The sequence below is a fragment of the Chenopodium album genome, chromosome 2 (assembly GCF_948465745.1).
Source record: "Chenopodium album chromosome 2, dcCheAlbu1.1, whole genome shotgun sequence".
Taxonomy (NCBI): Eukaryota; Viridiplantae; Streptophyta; class Magnoliopsida; order Caryophyllales; family Amaranthaceae; genus Chenopodium; species Chenopodium album.
Window position 1 is genome coordinate 69,503,556 of NC_137835.1, and position 17,532 is coordinate 69,521,087.

At 35.0% G+C, this 17,532-nt stretch overlaps 1 protein-coding gene across 3 annotated transcripts; it reads right to left on the reverse strand.

Annotated features, from left to right (window-relative positions):
• Positions 1-1,564: 1,564 nt before the first annotated feature.
• Positions 1,565-16,636, reverse strand: LOC145600170 (SART-1 family protein DOT2-like). 3 transcript variants are annotated; one of them, XM_081656078.1, is made up of 14 exons: positions 16,442-16,636; positions 15,951-16,015; positions 11,639-12,609; positions 11,317-11,458; positions 11,154-11,208; positions 10,832-10,945; positions 10,630-10,726; positions 10,015-10,081; positions 9,841-9,900; positions 9,114-9,729; positions 7,804-8,213; positions 6,832-7,052; positions 6,434-6,518; positions 1,565-1,857 (listed from the first exon to the last, which is right to left on the reverse strand). In XM_081656078.1, exons 3-14 carry the CDS (start codon positions 12,550-12,552, stop codon positions 1,783-1,785), a joined length of 2,856 nt encoding a protein of 951 aa, XP_081512204.1. In that variant the 5' UTR covers positions 12,553-12,609; positions 15,951-16,015; positions 16,442-16,636; the 3' UTR covers positions 1,565-1,782. The 3 variants fall into 3 exon arrangements, with proteins under 3 accessions (XP_081512204.1, XP_081512198.1, XP_081512211.1); XM_081656072.1 differs by having other exon boundaries at positions 15,951-16,020; XM_081656085.1 differs by lacking the exon at positions 15,951-16,015.
• Positions 16,637-17,532: the final 896 nt, after the last annotated feature.

Sequence of the window (17,532 nt, forward strand, 5' to 3'; positions counted from 1 at the left end):
GGCACGGAGAGGCAAGGCTGGGTGGCGGTTGAGGGGAGGGGTTGGTCTACCGCCGGCGGAAGGTGGGTAGCTGGTTGTTTTAGTGGTTTTTTTTTAATTATTTTTTAAGTATTTTTTTTATAAAATTTTTTTTTCTTTTTTTTTAAATAAATTAAATTATTAAATAATTAGATAATGGGCCCCACTAACGGAAAACTTAACGGAACTGGACAGAGGTACTGAAATCTACAGTTTTGTGTTTTTGGAGGTACCAATTTAAAAATAAATTTTAAACGGGTACGAAAATTCAATTACCCCTATTTTCGAGGTACCAAAATCCAAATTTTCCTTATTCAGTTTTTAAATGGTCAACAGATGAGTCTTGATGTTTAGTCAAAACATAGTTTAATTTTTAATTTTGGTCCAAACCTTTTTATTTATTTTTCATTATTATTATTTTGGCCCAATTAATAAATAATAAATCAGAAATGGCTCGAAATTATCAATCGGCACTTATAAGGCTGAATGAAATTAGGGCAAAAATGTATTTAAACGGAAAAATGGACACAGAATCTGCCACGTCACGGCAAAATGCACCGCATCACGGGGCTCACTACCGCGCCACGGTGTGATTTCCCGTGACACGATGCCAGTGCTGTGACACGGGACACTCCCATGTCTTTTCCGCGTAATCCCTTCACACGTTTTACCTCCCGTAGGTCAGATATTTCCCTTGTCACACAAAAATATCCTGCATCACACAAACGTGTCACGGCAATTTTTGCCGTGTCGCGGCAGTGTTTTTAGGGTTTTTATTTATTTTAGGGTTCCGTGTGTTCCCTCTTCTCATTTTCCCTATAAATACCTCCTCATTTCTGATATACGGGGCAAGAATTAACTCTCCTTTTCTCTCTTCTATGCTCTAGCCTAAACACTAGCCTAGCCTTCTTTTTTCAAAATTCCTTCCTTTAGCACTCCAAGGAGTCCGTACTTTACTCGAGGTTATGTGCTTAAACCAAGGCGTGAAAGGTAGAACTGTTTGAGGGTTTGGCCCCAAATCAACTCTATTTAATTTAATTGTTTTTTTTATTATTTTTCCTTGAAATTACTAACTCGTTTATTGTCTTGTAGTTGCAAGCAAACAAAATCAAAATAAGAATTATGTTCCTTTTATTTCTATTATTTTTCTAACGATTTATATTGTTGGATTATTGTTGAATTGCTTCCAAATCACAAGGCTACAGCTACTACTTGGCCAAAAATTTCGACCACTAACCTCAAGAAGTAAAGGATAGAAAGAAAAGACAAGCCTACTTTCGACTGCATTTCTACACATTAAACACAACTAAAGCGCCATAACAAACTCGAGTTAAAATAACCAAAGAAATTCCAACCTTAATGTGCCTTAGGAACATAATCTGAAGACAGCAAACAATTATTGAGCAATACCAAAGATTTGCTCAAATTATCATTTGGTTGACTAATTACAAATGATAATATATATAAATGATTTGCTCAAGACATATAAAAAATCAGACAAAATTAAAAGGCATAAGTCATCTTCAGAACGAATTAACTTGCTATTAAACATCAAAAATTAAAAACCTTATCACCAAAAACTAGATCATAACATGATCACCCAAAACTAGATCGAGCTATCGTTTTTATATACAGTACAAATCAGAACATGATAAAAAAAATCTTCACTAACCCTATTATGATGGATTTAAAGTGGAGCCTTTCCAATTTGAAAACCTCCAAAGTAAAATTACGGTTTTTCAATCATTGGACAAAACAAAAAAATCAAGTTCTAGGCTTCTTTGGGGTGCCATTAGATCCAGGTTCAGCTTTCCGCTTGATTCCCAAAAAGTGCTCTACCTGAAAGACATAATTAAACTTAAAAATTAACATGCACAGTTTTTTTTTTTTTTTTTTTTAAAAAGGGACAAACACAAGTACATCAAAACGCTTTATAAAGTGACCCACAAAGCTCACATATTCACAATCAATGTTGCCTGTACAGTTCAATATATTTTACACACCTTGTGTATTTATGTACTATAAACACTCCTATCTAAGTATAAAATACTGCCTGATAACTTATGCCCTGTTTGGATAGTGGTAATGGTCTAATGGACATGAATTTGTACATATATCTATATCAGAAATTGAAGTTTGTTTACATGATAACTAATGATAGTTTATCAAACGCTTCTCTCTTAAAACTCTCTCCCTTCTCTCTAAAACAGAATTTGTATAGTGGTAATGGTCTAATGGACGTGAATTTGTACATATATCTATATCAGAATTTGAAGTTTGTTTACATAATAACTAATAATAGTTTATCAAACGCTTCTCTCTCTTAAAACTCTCTCCCCTCTCTCTAAAACAGAGTCCTCCTTCAAGCTTGCCTGCCAAGGCACCGCTGCTCAATTAAGGTCATCGGCAAGCAATTCTTAACGGCCTCGGGACCAACTAGGTCCGGTCCTTTGCTAAGCTAACCCAAAAGCTAGAATTTTTCCAAGGAAAAATTAGGGTTAGGGTTTGTTTTTTCAAATTTGGGGAATTTTATGGTCTTATTCTTGTAGACCATTCCCACATCTAAGGACTAGCAAATTGACTATAAAACTATGGTTACCCCAAGTAGTACAGGTGCAGCATCAGTCGGGCAGGGGTCTTCCTTCAATTCGTTCTTTTGCCAGTGTTCTTCCTGATGGCTTCTTCTGGTATGGCTAGTTTCAGCTATGGAGTTGCATGTTTGCTCTCTCTTTATCGGTTTAGTTCTTAATTTCTAGTTGCTTTTGGTGTTTTTAGTTTGCGGGGGTTTTGTGTATTTCTCATGCTGAAGAGGATATCTCTTCTCATAAACTTGAGCTCTTATTTTGGTATTCTGAATGTTGTCCGGGGTTTGAAAGATGAAGGTAACACTTTCTACAAACAGAGTAATATGGGTTTAGCGCTTGCAAAATACTCTCTTGCACTTGAGATCTTATCATTTGTTTTGGTTTGTAATGATGAAGATAAATTAGTCTTTTCGAGCCTTGCTATATCTCTTAATATGAACTTGGGTGCTTGTTATGTCAAAGAGAAAAACTTTAATAAGGTGGGTTAATTGTGGTCTGCAGTTTTGTGTTATGATACTTCTAATGTGAAAGCTTACTTTAGAAGGGTGGTGGCAGCTTTAGAGCTCAATAAACCCGACTTAGCTTTTCATGGATCTTGCACAAGTGATTAATATTGATCCCAATAACAGAGTGTTTCAACAAAAACTCGAGGTGTCGTCTCTGCTGGGTTGGTCTCCGGGATTTTGTTGATGAGGCACTCGCAGTTACAAGAGAGGATGAAATGTTTTGAGATTATGCTAATTTTGGGAAGGAAGAAAAAAAGGAGTTAGAGAAGGAAAAAGAATGGAAGGAGATGGTGGTGGATATGGTTGTGTTCATAGGTGTATTGGTGTAAAAGATGTTACTAAAATGAAAAAGGATGTTGCTGCATATCTTTGAATTCGGAGAAGGGTAAGGTTGACCCTATCAATCAAGATCAAAGGCCCAACGTTATTGATAACAATTCTGATTTGAAGTCAACTTCAAAAAAAAAAAAAAAACCCCAAATCTTATGGGGTCAAGTTATCGATTTTCTAATCGATAACGTATTGATTCCTATTTGCATCTCACTCTTAACAATGTATGGAGCGAATACTAAGAGACAAACACTACACTACTATTGCTCTTCAAGAAAGAATTTTATTGGCATTCGAGTACTTGATCCTCCAAAGAAGGATTGTGTTGAAACTCAAGAAGTTTTTACACCAATGGAGATTAGTCACCCCTATAAAAGGGCATGATAGGTGTGAAACAACTCCAATTTTGACAAAAGAAGATTTGACCATAGGTATAGTTAATCAAGTGGTCATCGTGTGAAAGTACGTCGGTGCCCCTTCTAGTTGCTCCAGTCCACGATCATAGATCATATGAAGGTTGTTGCAAGCCCTAATAAACCCTCTCAGAATTTAATGATATTGGTTTCCTCTCGTCGAACCAAAGCTAGAAGGAAAGTGATTATCTAAGAAGTGTAACTTCCTCTGTTTTTACTAATTCTTTGTTTTGCAGGTTGAGTGGCTCTAAAAGGAAAGCTTCCTATGGTTTTACCCCTAACGTTCTATTGTGTAATTTAGTTTATGATTAATTTAGGATTTTGCTATTGTAAAAGAAAAAAGGAAAAAAAAAAAATAGTTTTACCCCCAAATTACTATTCTTCACAAAATTTGATGACCATCCATTACCATTAATGGGCATGGGGTTAAAATGAACATTTTTGAAGGAAAAATAAAAGTTTGGGGACGAGATTGCATTACTATGGACATTAAGATGTGTTATAATGCTTGCCAAATTACATTTACATTCTTCCATTACCACTACTTATAAACTAAAAAAATACCGTTAGTTTTTATCACAATGTCGTAATTATCTTAGGCCACTTCAAGAGAAAAATAAATACATAACAAAATATTGGGCTATGCTTACAAATGGGCATGAGATGTTAACAGGATCTAGCAAACAAGTTGTTTAAAATGTGAATGCGGATGCACTTTTTTAAGACAAACAGCAAATGCAAGTATTTTAGTATTGTTCTTTCAAAAAATTATTCTAGTATCAGAAAGATGTTTAAAGATTGTCATGTCCAAATGTCCCAACACTTAGGTCGCGAGCATCCCATAACAAAATGACCTAAACACGAAATCATCCGACTAGAACCTGACCAATGATCCATTTTACAAGTCCAAGTCTCCTACCATACACCTACTTTATATGAGAAGACTCTCCATGTTATAAAGTTTTACTCATATGTTCTAAATGTTCTAAATTTTACACAAGGTGTTCTAGATTTTTATTCACATGTTATATGTTCAAAATTATTACACACATGTAAGCTGTCCTAAATTTTAAATCATGTATTCTAAGATCTTAGATGAGTTAAATTGTATGTTCAAAATTATTATACAAATGTAAGCTGTAAACGGGTCGGGTCAGCTCGAGTCGGGTTAATTCGGGTTTATGTCGTAACCTATGTGGGTCGAGTTAAGGTTGGGTCATGCTTGAATCGGGTCACGTCGGGTCATACATCTTATCGGGTTTGGGTCGGGCTAATAACATGTCGGGTTACATTCAAGTCGCATGAATAATAGGTCAGGTTTAATTCGGGTTAAAACGGGTTAGGGTCATTCTAGGGTTCGAGTTGGGTTCGGTTCAAGTCTAATTTACGAGTTATAATCAGTTCGGGTCATTCTCGGGTTAAAGTTGGTTTCGATTTAAGTCAATAATTTGCATGTTATATTCAGGTCGGGTCATTACCAAGTTGGGTCATTCATGGGTTCAAAGACAAAACACTTTCAATATTAACATAGAGTAGTTTTAGGCTTTTAGCCTTACTAAGTTATAAATTTACAAGTAGATTATAATATACTCAGCATATAGCATATTCTTTATTTAGCTAGTCAATATCTACAATAATAATGATGTATAGTATAAAATAATAAGTCGAGTTGATTTCGAGTCGGGTCAATAACAGGTCGTGTTGATTTTGGGTCGGATGATCTCAAATACTCCGGTTAACTCGGGTCTAGGGTTGGTTTCACGTCATGTCAGATCGGGTTTGGCTCACCTTTTTTCCGGGTTTAGACGGGTTGGTTAATAATCAAGTTCAGGTCGGTATTTCGGGTCGGGTCTGCTTTTGACGGCTCTAGATTTTAAATCGTATGTTCTAAATTTTACTCGTATATTCTAATTTAAAACATATATATAAATTTCAAATCAGGTTTTCTAATTTACTAACATGTTTAATCTTAAATTAGATAAGTTTTCTAAATTATACTTACATGTTTAGAACTTAAATCAGATGTTCTAAGTTACCACTTATGCACATTTTTTTAATTTTACTCATATGTACTAAATTTTGAATCATATGTTCTAAATTTTGAATCATATTTTTCTATGTGAAAGCACTTTCTTATGTTAGAACACACTCCATGTCCCAAACTTTTAGTTGTAAGTTCTAAATTGTAAATTAGTTTAGATCGTGTGCTCTAAGACTTTTAATCATATGTTCTAGAGTTTAAATCAAATATTCTAAATTTTTACTCGTAAGTTCTAAGCTTTTATTCACACTTTCTAAATTTTACCGTTCTAAATTTTAAACCAGGTATTCTAAATTCTTACTTAAATGTTCTAAATCTTAAATTAGATGTTCCAAAATTTACTCATATGTTCTAAATTATAGTTTGCTGATTTTTTTACTCCCGTGCTCTAATTCTCAAATCAAATGTTCTAAATTATTACTCACACATATGTTCTTAATTTTGCTCATATGTTCTAAATTTTAATTTTTGAATCATGTATACTAAATTTTTATCATATATATATATATATATAAAGCAACAGGCAAAATGAGAGCTAACCTTTTTATCGCCAAGCATAGGTGTCAAGCTTCCAGGGACATCCTTCTCAACAGTTGCAAAGCCACTCCTAGGATCACTAGTTTGCCTGAGTGAAGGTGGCAACAGAGTCAGTTGAATAATAGCCTTGATTTAACAAATATATTTAAAAAAGTACTACATAGAGAACAAAGAGGCATCAAACAGATGATAGATAATAAGCAAAAACTGTAACTGCCTAAGATGCTATAACATAGCAAATACAGAAAAAGCAAAGTACGAATATCTTCTTCACAGTTGTAATAATTGCAAATGTTTCCAAGTGCATCACTTTACTTCTCTGGTCATTGAGGGTCACTTTCTCAAAGCTAAACTCATGTTGAGAAATACTGATATACAAGTAAAAAAAGCAAAGTACTAACCCAGGTTTAACATTCCCACTGAGAACAAGATAGGGTGTTTTCAATTGAGCTTGAGCCTCTCTCATTCTATCCACAGACTGTGGAATCACATCTGTAGAAGTCATCTGCTTCTGCTTCAGTTCATCGTGGTACTGTTTCATCCGCTTTTCTTGTTTCATTTTCCCAGGCCCTTTTCCATGAAATTTATGAGAAAGCAAGCGAAAGGCTTGTTTTGGAGTTAGCTGCAAAACAAAATACAAAGGATCTAAGAATGTTTCAAAGGTAACATATTTAAAGCTCAAGTCTGCACCCTAAACTAAATACAATTCATATACATTAATTAACAATATAATGTAAAGACTAATGAAAAATAATATCAAGTGCACCCCCACGCATCTTCATCTCTTAATTCACTGGGACATATAAACAATTGTCTAGAAAATTCCACATGTCAATACCATTAAATTTATAATAAATAATAAAATTAATTAATTAATTAAAAATTTAAAACTTAAAAAAAATAATAATAGTAATAATAAGAAAAAAATGCCAGGAACTTTTCATAATTAACTTCAGCAACAGCAAGAGTGTGGTAACATCATCAATATAGGGAAAGAAAGGCATTGACCTTCTTTCAGACAATGGGCATAGTAAATACAAGTAATTCAATCACGCTTAACCAAGTTAGAGCACTATATTCCAATTCAAATAACAAATGTCCAACAGACCAACACTAAAGCATGGACAGCACAATATGCCAATATTTCAAAATTAGTCCAGAACTCCAGAAACTAAAAGTGTTTCCTGAAAAAAAAAGGCAAATTCACCACTTTTGGATTCAAATCCACCCTCATACCTAATCCTCGTCACAAGTGACATGCAAAATATTGTTTTCAAAACAAAAACTTGAATAAATAAACTGTGGGGCCTTAAATTGCAAGAAAGTACAAAAAGTACTAAACAAAAGACAAGAGTACAAGAGAATCAACTTACAACTCTGCCGAATTCATCCAAACGCTCCAGATTTATCTCCTTAGGAACTTCATCAACCAGCTTACCCTTTTTCTTGTCCATACGTATCTGCTTAGGTCCTTCTTCTTCATGGATGCCAACCAACTTACTCTTTTTTTTGTCCATGTTTCTTCCACCCCATTCGATAGTTTCTTTGAGTGTGCCTCGTTCTTTAAGCATCTTAAGCACACCAGACAAACCTTTACCAACAGGAGCTTCATGAAGTGTCTCATCTGGAACTACATCCTCTTCATCTTCACTCTTGAGTTGTTCATCCTTTCCGGAATCCACAACCTCTGACCAACCACTAGTCTCATCTTTTTTCTCCTCGACAGCTTTTGGCACTTCATCTTCCTCCATAAATACATCTTCATCGTATGGCCTTTGAGCCTCTGCATATGCAGATAAGCAAATTAAGATGAGAAATGATTAGCCAAGTCTTGTGTCTTTTTTACCACCTTCTTAACAGTATTCAACAACTTTCAGATTTAGATCTTAAAACCAAAAATTCTAATAGCTATCAAACAATAAAGTTCAAAATATCCTAAACAGTATAAATTCACATTTTAGACAAACATGCAAGAAGAATTGTTGGACAGTGACCATAGAAACTGATATTCTTAAAATCATAAAAGTGAACAGGAAATAGGGATAAGCTACGTTATGCAGGTTCAGTTATTAACATAGAATACTGATATAGATCTAGTTGTCATCCTCAATCATTTTATGAAAATTCTGAGTATGTAGTTATAGACTTATAGTCCAAGCTGAAGGTTTAATGTCCATACCGCTTTCATTATGTCAAGGATTCAACATAGGCACTAGGGTTGAAATGAGTAACATTTAATGGGTTTATGAATTTGCATAGTGGCACAACTATATTAAGTTTCAGTTCATCTAAGGCATACAAATCTAGAGAAAGAGCTAGCAGCCTGGCAAATACATATACACTTTATATACCATTAGAACATCTATCCTGCACATCTTACGAATGAAAAATTAAATCAACAATCTTTTTAGTAGTTTGATTGTTTCTAGGCCTGCAAACTGCAAAAAAATTGATAAGGCATCACACGTTGCATACCACATTACGAGAACTACATCACAGCTATATAATCCACCCCAAAAAAAAAAAAAAAAAGTATTTCGGTTTAAGTTATGAACTAAAAGTACCATATGCTCGATTTATTAATCTCTCTGATTGCCTATTTTTCTTTTCTTTTTTTTTTCCAGATGATTTTTTGAAGAAGGTTAAGTGTTCGCATTGAGATAAAAGAGATAAAGGAACAAACCTTCATTTAGCTGAAGTCCCCAGACAAACTCCTCCATCTCAGTAAAGATAACCTTCTTATCTGAACCATCCTCGAGAGCTGAATTTTGGGCATCTGTAGCCTGATTGTTGATAGCTAAAGATGCAAGACGTGCAACTGCCTCTGGCCCAAAAAGGGCTTTCTCATTTTGTTTTTTTAAAGCTAGTTTTCGAGCTCTTTCCAATGACAACTGCAAATCCTCAGCATCATCTGCAAAAACAAGGGTATCATCTTCCTCCTCAGCAGAAGTAACAACTTGCTCCATGCGGAGAGCCCTAGACGCTTCATCCGCTTTTGAAAATGCAGTTTGGTAGGCACTCTTTCGCCTCTCAGCCTCATTTCTTTCTTCTTCCTCTTTAGCAGCCTGTCTATTGCTATCACTACGTGAACCAAGATCTGAAGCACCCAAACCAGTAACCCTTGCCTCTGCTTCAAGGGCGTCTAAGTCAAGTTTCTCCCTTTTACGCAAAGATTTCTTTTTCTTGGGTTTCTTGAACTTAAGCATTTCCTCAGGGGTAAAGTAATCTGATGATATCTTTACAGATGCATTCAGATCCTCAGCTTGATTGTTTGTAGGACCCTGAAGCCTTCTACGAAGCTGATAAGTGAAGATAAAGTAAAGTAAATGATATGCACGAGAAAGGTTCAGACTCGGACATGGATATTTTCTCTTAAAGGCATTCAAATTTAGCTAAATATTTGCTCTTACCTCTTCCAACTTCTTTTCTGCTTCACCAGTGAACCGCCCAGCGGCATCTAAAACAACCCCCTAGAAAAGAACCCAATAAAAGTAAAGTTAACAAGCAAAAAATAAAATAAAATTAAAAAACTATGACACATTTGAGCAAATTGAACACATGGCTTCTTCAATCATCGAAATTACCTCCTCTACAGCTGGATCATCATACTGTGAAAGCATCTTCTTCTCTTCCAAAGACTCATCATTGAACCTAGACAATAAAATAAAAATCAGTCAGTCATCATACACAAAGAAATTATTTCACCAACAAACACTTAAAAAGTTAAAAGCATGTCCTACTAATTAAAAAAACACTGCACGTGATTTTCTGCTAAAAGTATGATCAACATTTATAGATAATAGTCATCCCTATCCTTTTATTTTAGACCAAAAAATTATTGTTATTGGGACATTTTACAGCATTCTGCAAACAAGAAGAAAGTGCCTGAAATAATCAGAACCATAAACTCTCTCTCTTGACAACACCACTTTCATAAGCCCCATTCCCACAGATATTCTTCTAGCTCTCATTTCATAAGAATAGCGATTATAATTTGTGCTTTAACTAGACTTATAATAACAATAGACCGTCATTGTACTGTAAGTCAACATGTCTTATGTGACATACTGACATGACATTTGTGGCTCATATGAATAACAAGCTCTGTGATATGGGGCAAATTAATCGAAATCTCAATGTGATTAAGTTGGGAGGCGTGCCGGGGGGCGGGGCGGGGGGGGGGGGGGGGGGATACTCACTTGTCGACATATATGCCGGAAGTCTTCTTTGCTGCTTTGTAAGCTTCAGCCCTCCGCTTCTGCTCACCAATTTCCACATTTTCAAGCATATCAACATCTGGTATCACCAAAGATATTAGATAAAATTCTGATGCCTTGTCACAGTATTGAATTACAGCACACAAAATAACTGTCACACTGACACTTTTCACAACGAACATACCTTCATTCAAGTCACCATTGGCAATTATGTCCTGGTCTTTAAGGGTCAAAACAACTGAGCCTCCTTCAAGAACTTTGTCAACCCCATGTAGAACCTTGACTCCTGCCAAAGAATCTGCAGAGGAATGTTCAGAAAACAAAACTAGAATAGACACATAAGCTTTTTTTTTAAAAAAAAGTAAATCAACCATCAGAGAAAAAACATATTCACAGCATCAGAAGTAAAACATATTCACAGACCAATACAAAAAAAAAAAAAAAAAAAAAAAAAAAAAAAAAAAAAAAAAAAAAACAAGAAGCCTAATGCATTATAGATTACATACCTGTAATCTCTTTAGCTTTAATGTCAACTTCATAGTCATCTTCATCCAGATTATCCTGACAGATACAAACAAAAGTGTAGAATCATAACTATCAGGACGATCAGACAGAGACAAAGAAAAAAGAGCAAGTAACAAAGCAAGGGCAAAACTCATAGAAAGGAACCTGCTCCTCAAATATCTTAGACCTCCGCAAAGCTTTCTCCTTTTCCAAATTACTCTTCTCCTCAAGTTTACGACTTTTATGTACCCATGATAAAATTTCAGAAGTGCCTTCAGATTTCTTTTTCAGTCTTTCTTCTTTCATCCTAGTAGATGAAACAAAGTTAATAAAAACAAGGAATATATGTAACTGAGGTCACTTAATATTGAAGCCAGATTCTATCTCATTAACTTGTCAAGGTTCAAAAGCTACTGAAAGTTCATCGTTTCCTTAAACTGAGCCAATAGAATCATACAAATATATTCATATAAATGCTTACACTAACCTTAAGATGCGCTCTGCAACTTCCATTCGAGACTGACTTGGGTCCACTGATGAATGTGTGACATAATCCCCTTGCTTGATGGGACCTACGCCTTCCTCGTCAGAAGGTGTGGTTTCCAGCTCAATGGATGCCCTCTCCTTGTTATAATCACCAGCTTTTTTAGTCTTAGTGTCTCTTCCACCATCCTTACTGTGATCTTGATCCTCTCGTCCTCTTCTGCCACCTTTTTCTTTGTCCCTGGATCGCTCCTTTTCATAATCTATCTCCCTCTCTCTTTCTCTACTAATATCCTTCACTTGCTCCCTTTCTACCATATCTCTACCTTTGTTCTTTTCATGATCTCTTTCTCTCTCTCGGTCTCTAGTCCTCTCTCTCTCCTTATCTCTATCCCTATCTTTTGCTTTCTCCTTATCCCTCTCCTCTTTTTCCTTGCTCTTTTCTTTTCCTCTATCCTTCTCCCGTCCTCTCTCTGGTTCATTATCTCGGTCTCTTTCACGATCTTTTTTTCTCCCTCGATCCTTTTCATCTCTATCTCTATCAAGATCTTTCACTCTATGCTTATCCCTGTCATTATCCTTCTCCCTGCCTTTATCTTTAGTCCTATCCTCTTCCTTCTCTTCTTTCCTCTTTTCCTTGACAGAAATTCTTTCTTTTTCCAAATCCTTTTCAGTTTCTTTTTCTTTCAACTCATCCTTTAGCTTTGAACGATCTCTGTCTTTGCTTCTGTAATCCTTATCCTCTCTCCGGCTTTTCTTCTTATCCTTGCTTCTGTGTTTTGTCGATTCTCTAGATCTATCTTTATCATTTTCTTCTGAATCATCAAAAGCACCTTTAGTAGACTCTCTTACGGGAGAGCCAGCTCGATACCTTTCTTCACTTCTATCATGCCTTGATCCAAATCGGTCAGCATCCATGAAGATAATAATCAGAATATTGATCTCACGTCACAAAGAAAATTACCAATTTGCAACCTAAATTTAGAAGGGGAAAAAAAGGATTACCATAAGCATAGCTGATTCTAATCTGAGAAAATTTAAGTTAGAATTTTTATACCAATATATATGTAAATTGGATAACTTTTTACGCACAATATGAAAAACTATAATCTACATACATTAAAAAATCATGAAATATACTTTCAAACAAGATACATTAAATATGTTTTGATCCAACATTCCAATTTATGCACACGTGCTTATAAAAACTACATTCAATTTAACTGCGTCTAATGAGAGCATAATAAGGAGTGCCAACTAAATAATTTATTTTAATTTGTGTGCCATAAGTTGTGGTTTAAGTAAGCAGAATAAAACATGAAGATTGAACAATTTTCATTTATGATTTATGTTGATTGTTGAATAAAAAAAAACTTATAAATAAATTATGACTGTTGGATACTATTATGCAAGGAGAGTTTGGAACTTTGGATATCCCTAATGCATAATTATTCTTTCTTACCCGGGCCAAAATAAAAGCAAAAAATATTTCATGTGAAGATTGTGAACACAAGCATACCAAATAAGAAAACAAAGCAATTAATATGAAACTTCCCAAAAAGGAAAATGTTGCAATAACACACACACACACACAAGAGGGGAGGGGGGAGTATTACAAACCGTGCATTGCGAGCAACAAAAGCAACACATGGGTTCACTAAATATGATGATGTTTTCCTCTTCCTCGATCTTTTTATTTAACATCTCTCTACTCTATTCAAGCACAATAGTCCCCACATTCTCTCACCTCAGTTGAGAATTAAAGATCTCAAAATGGAAGAACGAGTTCTTTTGTTGGCCCCTCTCTCTAAAGGGACGTAACCAGCCTAAATACTTTACTCCGTCACACCATTACTTATGTGTTGTAACGCAGTTGATGCGCTCCGCCTCACGGTTTTATGTTTGTCATTCTTTGTTGATTCTTCACTTCTTATATCGGGTTTTATATTCTCTATGACGTCAACCATAAGTTTGATTACATCGCCTTTAGTTCGAGCTGGGTGATGAAAAGTTTTATAAACAATGGCACGAACCTAAACAAACAATACCCACTACCTTACATTTTATTCACTTATATTCGAGAAAATAATGCCGAGTAGAAATGGGAAGTTATCAGCGGGGGGGAGTATAGTTTAGCTTAACACTAATACCCTAATTATAACTTTTTTTGTTTTTTATAATTGCATCATTTGGATTTTTACATTATTCATAAGCTCCATATTAATCATCTTTTGCTATTTAATAATGATGATTACGGTCAAGCGGAATCTTGTCAAATCTGTCTCATTAAATGCTTTAAAATTCACTTTTTATAATATTTACCCAATATATTTAAAGAGATTAACAGAATGCTTATGATGCAACTGGGTAAGAATGGAGGGAGCACTAATTAAGGTTCAATTTACCAAAGAGATATCACCAATCATTCTTATAAGGAGTTATAACCAACACTAAACATAAAACAAATACACAACTTAATTCCAAAAAAATGTTCACCATCACACAAATAGAAGTATTCTGCAATTAAAAGAAAAAAAAGAAGTGACCATATAACACAAACAATCAAATAACAAATAATAACCAAATTTAGGTACATAAAACATAGATAAATCTTTGGATTGCAACTTGTAAAATTGGTCAGCATTATTATAAAGAGCTATAATAGTATAATATCAAAAACATCTATTTCATACACTGCATTATTGTCATAACCCAATCATTTTAATTCCAGTTGTGGATACCCACTAAATAAACACAAGCTTCTTCTCAAGTGACATAAAGCCCAAATTAGCAAAACATAATGAAACATAGGATTATCATTAAACAATGCAAGTTACTATTCGTTTACTAACCTCACAATGCAAATTACTAGTACATCTACATCCTTGTTTTTCAATCATAAAGTAAAATTAAATATTTGCAATTTGTAAGAGGAAGAGAATAGATGAGCCTAAGAATAGGAAGAAAATACCAAAGGCTTCTCCTAAATTTCCCTTTCCATTGCCACAGCCCACCCCTCACCACAAGACCAACACCGGCATCTACGCACAGCAGGTCCACAACACCATGTCCGCAAGCAATACCACACTAGAAAAGATTTGAGAAAAAACAGTAGAGACGGTGAAGTTATTGCTAAGGCCTGAGTGACGTCATCCCCAAATAGTTCCTCTTAGACGCCCACCAAAGAAAATCATGAAGAGAAACTACAGGCTGATTGAGAAAGTTACGAGTCAAAGAAATGAGAAGGGAGCGTGAAAAGGAAACTGAAAAGGGTAATGCTTTTTTTATATAACATTTAAAAGTCTTCTTTTATCTAGGGGAGTGAGGTAGTGTGTATCACCCATGCTATATCAAATCAAAGGTTTTGCATCTATTAACATCTATATAGGTAATAGCATAGGTGGGTTTGTGAGTAAAGCACTATCACCTACAACTAACCCATTAAACTACTAGTGACAGAGGATTCTATGAATAATAGATAAATCCATGAACAAGCAGCACAGGAAAGTCAGAATTTGAGATACATCTAATCAAATGACTATCAAAAGAACTGCCAAATTGTCCATAAAACAAAATATCAACACAAAACTTTGATACTAAGCTTTGGCTAACCCATAATCTGAATTTTAGATTCCTTAAGCCAAAATTTGACATATCCTCATTCTATTAATGACCAAATACCTATAACCGACTCTCTTATAATATAATTCATAGGCAAAATGTTTTAATTAATCAGAAAAAAGAGGAGGGGGTGCACAGATGTTTTGAGTAATCCTAACTCCTCATAGCATGCAACAAATAGTTTTTTCTAACTAGTAAAACAATATCTATCTCCCCCAGACCAGTGAAAAATAAAAAATAACGGAAAAAAATATCCATGTGCGCCAACTTGACCAGTAGACATTTTCTTACAAGAACAAACCACATCAATTACGCAACCCTCTTACAACTCATACAAAAACAGGGATGGTGTAAAGGAAATTGGATTTTTTTATAACTTTTCCTTGGTTGACATGTACAAGTAATTGGTCTGCCTACACCATTGTTTTGCTTATCAAGTGCCAACTGCCAAGTAGGTAATAAAAGGATGTGATGATGCTCTAAAGGCACAGCATTGAATTCACAAATATTAATCCTTGATTCAAAATGAACAAGATGGCCACCATGTCGGTCTCTAAAATTAAACGTTTCATCAAAATAAATGCAGGCAATAAACTAGAATCTTTGTCAATTCCCAACACACACACACACATCAAACATGAATTAGCATTATTATCATTTAGGGTTCAAAAAAACACAAAACAAATTAGCATTACTATCATTTAGCTTTCCCCAAGACTGCTTATTCCGCATCGGCACCAAAGACTGCTTATCCCCAAGACTGCTCTATAGAAAAAATCACAGAAAATAAGCACGAAATTCAGAAACAACCAGATGACAAATAAACTAGTAGAAACAATAATTTGATAGAAACAATCAGATACAAAATCGAAATTCCCAACAACCCTATTCTTGAAACCAGCATTTTGCAATATAACTTTTGAAAGCGAATAAACTCCAAAGTCCGAAACAAGAGAATTGACATCAGTAATATCAACTCAGGAAAAATATCATATCACAAAACAAATTTGAATATTGAAACCATACAAAATCGATACAAAATTGCAATTCCCAGCAAATACTAATAAAAAATCAGATAAAAAAACGAAATTAACACAAATACTAGAAGGAGATTCACAAAGACTAGAAAAAATCAAACAAGAAAACCGAAATTCACAACAAATATTAAACAATTCGAAATACATACCAGAAATTTTCCGAGCAAATGCGAGTAGAAGGAGAAGAGATCTGGGTGTAACTCTTGCGAAGGAAATCTGGGCGTAACGGTGGCCACCGGCCGGTGCGCGGTGGCTATGAAAGGCTGAGCGTAGAGAGAGAAGGGGAAGAATTTAGGGTTTTTACTTTATTGAGAAATTGAAAGTGAGTAAGGTCTTTTGTTAAAAAAAAAAAAACTAGTACGTAGTATATCTAATTGGAAAAATAAGAAATAATAATCTGAACTTTAATGAATTTTGCAAAAATATTATTGTAAAATAATTCAAAAAAACTAGTATATCTAATTGGAAAAATAAGAAATAATAATCTGAACTTTAATGAATTTTGCAAAAATATTATTCTAAAATAATTCGAACTCTTGGGGTTTCTCTTTTTCTTTAATCTCAAAAATCGGTGGCCAATTGAACAGGTTAATTTTTTTTTATTTTTTTATAAAATGACACATGTCACATGTTAATTGGTTAAAAAAAAATTAAAAAAAAAAAAAAACACCTAACGATCCCAGCCAAACTCTTGACGGAGTTGACGCCAATAATCTGCCACCCCTCAATGCCGGCAGCCGCCCCAACTCTGCCAGTTTTCCCTACCCTCGCTTGAACGCCGCCCACTGTTACCCCTCCTCCCGCCGGCCAATTGCGCCGGTTTTCCCCTGGATACCTCTCGTCACCGGCTCCAACTCAATTGACCCCATCCACGAGATCCGGCCACTTATACGCCGGCCTGTTGTGAACCTCCCTTGAAACCCCTCCCCTGCTCTCGAAAACACCTACACCTCCCCTAAAACCTCCGTTTTCGTGGCTGGTGGCTGCAATTTTGTAGATTTGTGGATGTGATTGTGGGTTTCGTGGCTACAATTTTGGGGTTTAGTGGCTTTGATTGTGGGTTTCATGGCTGCGATTTTTAGCAATAAATCTCTAATCTATCCAATTTTTTATTTTTATTTTTTTAAATCTCCTCCTCAATTGCAAACTTGATCCAGCTGAAAAAAAATGCAGACCACCAGGAAATGGAAGCAAATTTCTCCAAAAAAAAACAAATTACATTCAGAAATCACAACTACGA